The sequence below is a fragment of the Borostomias antarcticus genome (genome assembly GCF_949987555.1).
Source record: "Borostomias antarcticus genome assembly, chromosome: 18".
NCBI lineage: Eukaryota > Metazoa > Chordata > Actinopteri > Stomiiformes > Stomiidae > Borostomias > Borostomias antarcticus.
In genome coordinates, this window is record NC_140251.1 from 19,167,027 (window position 1) to 19,175,614 (window position 8,588).

The 8,588-nt window shown below is 50.6% G+C and overlaps 1 protein-coding gene across 1 annotated transcript in view; it reads right to left on the bottom strand.

Annotated features, from left to right (window-relative positions):
* Positions 1-1,081: 1,081 nt before the first annotated feature.
* tshz3a (teashirt zinc finger homeobox 3a) overlaps positions 1,082-8,588 on the bottom strand; it is a 21,524-nt gene continuing 14,017 nt past the window's right edge. Inside the window, exon 2 of the mRNA XM_084452827.1 lies at positions 1,082-4,794. Within this exon, the coding sequence (XP_084308953.1) occupies positions 1,376-4,794 (3,419 nt within the window). The 3' untranslated portion in view covers positions 1,082-1,375. The remainder of the gene's footprint in view (positions 4,795-8,588) is intronic.

Sequence of the window (8,588 nt, forward strand, 5' to 3'; positions counted from 1 at the left end):
TAGTTGATTGTCCAATTGTCACCAAGCCTACTGAGCAGTAGGTATGTACAAAAGCAAAGAAACTCCTGACCACTAACCAACTCTGATGATAAACAATAGGATAGATGAAAACTAAAAAAGTAATTCATTACATAGAGAAGCCTACATGTTCTTTCTGATCTTTTTAATTAGATATAGGTATCTAGAGGTATAGGCAAGCAATTCTTTCAGGACTAAGTCCTGTACTATTTACAAAGTATGTTGTTAGTAGGTAGGTTTAAGTAATACACATTATGTTTTAGGAGTAAGTAATAGGCTACACATTATGTTTTAGGAGTAAGTAATAGGCTACACATTATGATTTTAGGAGTAAGTAATACACATTATGTTTTTAGTATTTGAAAACACACACAAGAGGTTTGCAGCAATCAAGTCAGTTTAATCATAGAAGCACAGGGCATGAACATATTCTTATAGGTTTTTTTCTTATCAAATAACATTTATAAAACTATTGTGCAAAACAATGTCATTTTTGTCTTCTTCAGAGGCTCTGCACCAGTGGATAGTCTCCATCCTCTTAAATTAGGAAATATAACAAGTATGCATAATTTAAAGAGCGTGTGAGAAGCTTATATATACTGTATGTACATGTTTACACATCTGGATTCTCTGGACCCCTGGCTGATAAAGGAATACTGCAGCGTTCTCTATCTGCAACACAAACAGGGAGCTGTACATAGAAAACAATAGAAACATTTGATGTAATCGTCTATTTGTTTGGCAAAGTCTTCTAAGGAGCATTTCCAGATGCTTGGCTATTCGTTTAGTGTTAAAATGCTGTTAAGCGTGGGTGAACGCAGAAACTGGAGTCTATTTAATGTGGAACTGTTCTCTTTCCAACATGCGGTTTACCAACAATTTGAAATCAATTTCACAAAATACAAAATAAATACGAGAGACATATATTTCAAATGTCTAGATAGCTATCCAAGTCACAAAATAAATGTGTTGTTTCTTGCCAAGAGACATACAGTAGAGTACTCATACTGTAGGACCAAAAAGTAAATTCAAAATTTCAGTGAATTAACCTTTTAAAATGAAAATGTAAGCTGAACATGTAAGATGAAATTTAAGATGAAAATTCTCAACCTAGACCTTTAACAATTATTCATAATTGAAACAAATGTCTTTTGAAATGGAAATAAATGTGAAATGTTTAACGGCCATGGATGTAAACCCCATTGTGCTGTCTCTTAACAGTAGTGGCTGTAAAGTGGTGTATTACAGGAGTGGTTAGAACTGCATCCTCATGTATTTCCACACTTCAACGTTTCTCTGTTTCAAACAGTTCTCTTCCGACAGTCTGTCCTGCTGTACATCTAAGACGAGAGCCTCTTTAGTGTTTGTCCAACTCGCACACATACAAGAGGTGGTCTTCAGGGGACGTCCCGTGACTCTTGCTGAGGTGCAGCTTGATGGCGTGCTTACTGGCAAACTTCCGGACGCAGAGCTGGCATCGGTACACCGTCCCGTTACTGCCCTCCTCCTGGGATGGGGGGGCGGAGAGAAAAGCCTCCAGGGGCAGTTTCTCAGAGAGCCCCCCCTTACCATCCCTGAGGGTCTGTTTGGGCGAGAGCTTGGCCAGGTCTCTCAGGCGGAAGCCCATGTGGGCCTCCAGGTGGCAGATGTAGGCAGCAGGGGTCCGGATCTGCGAGGCGCAGTCGCTGCAGTAGAACACAGGCTGGCCCGAGTCCAGGTTCTTCAGGAATTTGGTTCTGCCGGTTCTCCTGAGCTGGTACTTAACGTTGGCCAGCCAGTGGGAGATGGTGGTCATGGAGAGGTCGGTGAAGCGGGAGACTTGCATCCTCTCTTGAGGGCTGAGGTCCTGGATGATGTACTTCCCCTCCGACGTCTGCCTGAGGCTGGAGGCGAACTGGGCCTGGAGGAGGAGGAGGTGCTGGGGGTTCCAGTTGGACTGGCGGCCCTTGCGCTTGTGGCCCAAAGACCCCTCTGCTTCATCCGGGGTGGAGGAGCCCAGCGGGTCGGTCCGGTCCGAAACCCGGGTTCTGGAGGGGGGCTTGGACACGAGGTGGGTCTGGGTCAGGTTCCTCAGCATGTCCGAAATGTCAGACAGGGCGTTCTCATGGAGCGGGCTGCTGGAAGTGAAGGGAGAGACCACGGCCATCTTAGCCGGGGTCACCAGCGTGGAGGGGGAGACCGAGGAGGCGGTGGAGGAAGGAGTCAGAGGGGCGGAGCCCACGGAACCGCCCCGGTCGCTCTTGCCTTTGGTCAGGTCCATGGGCTGGTCATCGCTGTCCGGCTGGCAGTAGCTCCGCTCCGCAGCGGGATCTACGGCAGGCTGGGGGTGGGCGTGCTTCTTGGCTGAGGGAGGGGGCGGGGCAGCCACGGCCGCCCGCTCCGCCATGCTTTGGCTCAGCCTGGACAGCAGGCTCAGCGGGTCCTGTAGGGGTGACACGGAGGGGTGGGGCTTGGCGGCCTTCCCCAGGTGAACGTTCATGACGGACTGAAGAGCGCTTAGAGGGTTGACGAAGGGCTGCTCCGGGGGGGCGTGGCCTGTGATGATGGCCGTGCTGCAGCTGAGAGCGGAGCCGGGAGACTTCGCCGCCTCTCTCCTGGTCTCCCCTGGCGACGCCCTGTCGCTATGGCTACCGCGGTCGCTGTTGGCGGGCGTGGCGGCCCTCCAGGGCTCCCCGGGGGAGTGGGCCCCCTCGCTGCTGAAGGGGGAGGGGGGGGGTCGCTGCTGGGGGTCCTTCTCGCGTTTGGGAGACGCCTGCGGCTGCCTCGCCCGCCTCTCCACCTTCGCCACCTTCTCTGTGACCTTCCTCACCAGCTCCTCCATGGCCTGGAAATTGTTCTGGGGAAGGGGGGAGGTCTGGGGAGGCGGGGGAGACACCAGGTGCTGCGTCCTGGCGTTGCTGGGGCTGACGAGCCCCTCCCCCCCGGGGAACATGTATTTGAGGGAGGAGATCTTCTCGGCGCCGGCGCTGCCCTGAGGCATCTTGATGGCGCAGGGGAGCTGGTAGGCAGCGTGGATGCTGTGGTACCCCCCCCCCCAGCTGGGGTTGCCCCCCTGGGCCTTGTTAATGGCCGACGCGACCGTGTTCTCCAGGGACTTGAGGATGTCGAAGCCTCCCTTGGGGCTCTCTTTCAGATCCTCCTCTGTCAGGTAGGAGTACTTAGAGGACACGTCAAACTTCTCCTCCGCCTCTTCCCCGTTCACCCGCTTGTCTCCTCTCTCCTCTCCGACCACCTCCCTGCTGCACTCCTCCTCCTCCTCCTCTTTCTTAATGTCTTTGAGGGGAGGCGAGGTGGCAGCGGGGGAGCTGGTGGAAGAAGGAGGAGGAGGGGAGAAGGTGGAGGGGGCCAGGGGGACAGACTGGACCCTCTCTTCCATGGGGGAGGCCACCCGGACCGGGCTGGGGGAGGCTTCGGGGGCGGCCGGCCGGCCTCTCTTCCCGGAGGCGCCGGTCACCCGGATGTAGTGACCCGTCACCATCATGTGGGTCCTCAGCTCTTGCAGGGTGTTGTAGGAGCTGCCGCACTCCATACACTTGAGGATCTGGGCCTTGTGGGACTCAAACTGCCAGGTGTAGCTGGCGCCGTTCTGCTGCCCGTAGCGGTGGTTGGTAGCGCCGTAGGGGCCGGGGCCCTTGGACGAGGGGTCGCCGGCGTCAGTCGGGGGGGCTTTGGGTCTGAGGGTCCCCTCTCTGGAGCGGGCTATGCCGGAGAGGTCCAGGCCGATCGTAGCTCTCTTCTTGGAGGAGGGGATCCGGGCGGCCAGGGCGGCCACGGGCTCCTTCAGAGGCACCTTCTGGTAGTGTTTGGTCTTGATCATGTGGACGCTCAGGTCCTGGAGGGACTCGAAGGAGTAGCCGCAGTACATGCACTTCAGGACCTTCTGGGCGTCCTCCTTCCCCTCCATCTCCAGGAGCGAGCGCTTGCGGGGCTTGGACCAGCGCTTGGACCCGGCGCCCGCCCGCTCCTGGTTGTCGTCGCGGTAGTGGCCCGTGTTGTTCATGTGGACGGTCAGCTCCACCAGCGTGTCGTAGGCGGCGCTGCAGCCCTTGCAGCGGAACTTGCTGGCGCCGGTGAAGATGGAGCCGAACAAGCGGGGGTTCTGTCTGTGGAGCTGGACTGTGCTGAAGAGACTGGGTTCTGGGAGGGGGTGGCGGGCCTGGGGGGCCTGCTGGAGGCTCTTGGCCACGGCGGACCGGTGCCAGTCATAGTTACTGCTGTTGCAGCTACTGCTACTGCTGGTGCTGCTGCTACGAGCTGGCTTCTCTACAGCGGCCGGCGCCGGGGCCTGGACCTGAGTCTGAGGTGGTTTGGGTGTTGGGGTCAGGGTCTGGGTGAGGTTAAAGTTCAGGGGGGACCAGTAGGAGCTGGTGAGGAAACTGGAGTAGATGGCCTTCATCTGTTCCAGGGTGTCGGGGCCCAGGGGGGGCATCTCCAGACCCCCGTTCAGACAGGCTCTCCCCACCCCCTCCTCCGCCGCCGCCCTCCCCGAACCGCTCTCGACGTCTGATAGGCCATCGCTGGCCTCGCTGACGTGCGATTCGCTGTCCGCCTCCTGGCAAGGGAGCTCGGCCCTCGCGGAGTCAAATGCCGTCTCCTTGGCGACAAGGTCGTGGTCACGCACCTTCTCCTTGGCGACCGGCTCCTGGTCCGATAGGTCGTCTGTCGCAGGAAAGTCGTCCTCGGGGAGGGCTTGCTCGTCTCCTCCTCCTTCCTCCTCCTCCTCCTCCTCCTCCTCCATCACCAGCTCCTCCTCCCTCAGCTCATCGGGAGAATAGGCTACGAATGAGAGAGAGACACAGACAGAGAGAGAGAGAGAGAGAGCAAGAGAGAGAGAGAGTCAGATTAGGGCCACTGAACACTGTTTATCTAAGCGAGAAGTTTCTCTATATCTGTGTGTGTGTGTGTGTGTGTGTGTGTGTGCGCGCGCAAGTGTGTGCCTGAGGACTCCTAGAGAGAAATGAGCCATCTGTGTGGGAGCCTTTAAAGCCGAGCTGAGAAATTACAGTCCTCCCATTTCACCTCATCAACCGTCGAGGTGTTGCTTTCCTTCAGGCAGCCTGTATTTATACGTCACCCGAGACACGCACAACTTCCACTCATCTCTCTCTTTACCTCCCTCTTCTGCGGGAAAACAAAAAAGAAATATCTTGGCAAAAACATAATGCACCATTTTATTTATCTCAGGGCGCAACAGCTTGAAATGAAAACTAAATCTGAAATTAATGAAGCCCAATCTCCGCGTGGCATTCTCCTCTAGGGTAATAAATGGGTTGGATCAACCTCCATCTGTCAGTTAATATGTCTGACGCCTCTTCGTCTGCCTCTACGCGCGCACGCACACACACACACACACACACACACACACACACACAAACAGTCACATACATACACACACACACACAGTCACACACATACACACACGCACACACACACACAGTCACGCACACACACACAGTCACATACATACACACACACACACGCACGCACACACAGTCACATACATACACACACACACAGTCACGCACATACACACACACACACACAGTCACATATACACACACAGTCACGCACATACACACACAAATTTCCCATTGACATTAAGAACAGATTTTCCCAACACAAAAGGGAAGCCAGAGATAGGAAGACTTGCAAATGTTCCAAAGTCATCTGGTTTGAGGTCAGTCAGTTGGATGAGTTTGAGATCAGAGGTGTAAATACAGACGTGGACAAAATGGTTGGTACCCTTCTGTTAAAGAAAGAAAAAACCACAATGGTCACAAAGAACTTGAAACTGACAATAGTAATAATAAATACAAATTTACTGAAAATTAATGAAAATCAGACATTGCTTTTGAATTGTGGTTGCAAAATTTATGGTACCCTTAACTTAATATTTTGTTGCACAACCTTTTGAGGCAATCACTGCAATCAAGCGATTTCTGTAACTCTCAATGAGACTTGTGCACCTGTCAGAAGGTATTTTGGCCACTCCTCATGAGCACACTGCTCCAGCTGTCTCAGGTTTGAAGGGCGTCTTCTCCAGACTGCATGTTTCAGCTCCTTCCACAGATGTTCAATAGGATTTAGATCAGGGCTCATAGAAGGACATTTCAGAGTAGTCCAATTTTTTGCTCTTAGCCATTCTTGGGTGTTTTTAGCTGTTTGTTTTGGGTCATTATCCTGTTGGAGGACCCATGACCTGCGACTGAGACCAAGCTTTCTGACACTGGGCAGAACATTTCACTCCAGAACGCCTTGATAGTCTTGAGCTGTCATTGTCCCCTCCTGTACAGATCCAAGACACCCTGCGCCAGATGCAGCAGAGCAGCCCCAGAACATGACCAAGCCTCCTCCATGTTTCACAGTAGGTACAGTGTTCTTTTCTTCGTATGCTTCATTTTTGCGTCTGTGAACATAGAGATGATGTGACTTGCCAAAAACCTCCAGTTTTGTCTCATCTGTCCAAAGGACATTCTCCCAGAAGCTTTGTGGCTGGTCAATATGCATTTTGGCAAAATCCAGACTGACTTTTTCATGATTTGCTTTCAACAGTGGTGTCCTCCTCGGTCGTCTTCCATGAAGACCACTTTGGCTCAAACAGCGACAGATGGTGCGATCTGACACTGATGAACCTTGACCTTGGGGTTCACCTCTAATCATCTGACACTGATGAACCTTGACCTTGGGGTTCACCTCTAATCTCTTTGGAAGTTGTTCTGGGCTCTTTGGTTACCGTTCTTATTATCCGTCTCTTCAATGTGTCATCAATGTTCCTCTTGCAGCCTCGTCCAGGGAGCTTGGCTGCAGTCCCGATGGTCTTATAGCCTTTACCTTTAACACGCTCGTCTATCATTTTCTTTCTAATCTCCAGAGACAACTCTCTCCTTAGCTTCATGTTCAGTGTGGTACACACCATGATACCAGACAGCACAGTGACTACTTTACACCCTTTAAAAACGCACACTGACTGATTACAAGTTTGAAGACACCTGTGATGCTAATTAGAGGTCACACCTTAGTTTAACATGTCCCTATGGTCAAATTATGTTTGATCTTTTCTAGCGGTACCATTATTTTTGTCCAGGCCAGTTTCATTAGTTTGTTTTTAAAAATTATTCTGTTGAACCACAATTCCAAAGCAATGGCTGATTTTCATTAGTTAAAGGACATGGCCAAGATTTTGGTAAATACGCTAGTTTTCCATCTTCCCTGGGGTTGGACAAGCAGTATGAAGCATTTTCAACTCTGTGCGTGCAATATGGCGTGGCGAGACCTGGACCGATTAGCCTAGCTTAGCGCCATTCACTGGTACCAGGTTAGGCCAATTAGCCTACTTTCCAAATGTCACGAAATAACCCCCCAATACAACTCCAAAACTATTCTGTTTAGAGTGTTTAATGTCTGTATTTACCACGTTGAGTGATCACAATTTTTAATTAAACATTTTCGTTTTCTAAGCAGAAATACTCTGAACTATTTTTTTAGAACCAGGCGTAGTGATTACACGCATCAATCCAACCGCGTAGCATTGTGACTAGCTGGGTATCGAGGTTAACAAACCTGCGTTCCAACAATAGACTAGCTCATATCTAGATACACCGTCCATAACTTTATAAATATGGTTCAGTGTGTTGTAAAGAGCTGTAATAACAGGCAGTCGAGGCCAGGGGATCACGGGTCGTTCCATAGGTTTCCAAAGGATCCGGAGCGGGCGAAGCTACGGCTACTTGCTTTGAACACGGATCCCAACACACCGAGGGAGATAATCAACAAGCAGCGTATTTGCATAGATCATTTTGCACAAGATGACCAATACCAAAAAATGGAAATGGAACCATGCCAGTGTTTCTAACGGATGCAGCCATCCCATCCATCGGCATCGCACAGAGAAGTGAAACGGCTGCGCTAAGTGTTCTGTATGGTTTCATCTAGCGTTGTGACTTCAGATGATTCTCCTTCTGTAATAAATTGTATTCCAAACATAGAGCCTTCATCCAGGTGTTATGAATAATATTTATTTAGCCATATCTTCGCCCACTTCCCGCTCCGGATCCTTTGGAAACCTATGGAACGACCCGTGATACCCTGGCCTCGACTGCCTGTTATTACAGCTCTTTACAACACACTGAACCATATTTATAAAGTTATGGACGGTGTATCTAGATATGAGCTAGTCTATTGTAGCATCTAACTATGTGTGAGCTGATGATATCCACTCAACGTGGTAAATACACACATTAAACACTCTAAACAGAATAGTTTTGGAGTCGTATTGGGGGGTTATTTCGTGACATTTGGAAAGTAGGCTAATCGGCCTAACCTGGTACCAGTGAATGGCGCTAAGCTAGGCTAATCGGTCCAGGTCTCGCCACGCCATATTGCACGCACAGAGTTGAAAATGCTTCATACTGCTTGTCTAACCCCAGGGAAGATGGAAAACAAGCGTATTTCCCTAAATGTTGGCCATGTCCTTTAATTTTCTGTAAATTTGTATTTATTATTACTTTTGTCGGTTTCAAGTTATTTCAGTGTGGGTCTTTCTTTCTTTAACGAAAGGGTACCAACAATTT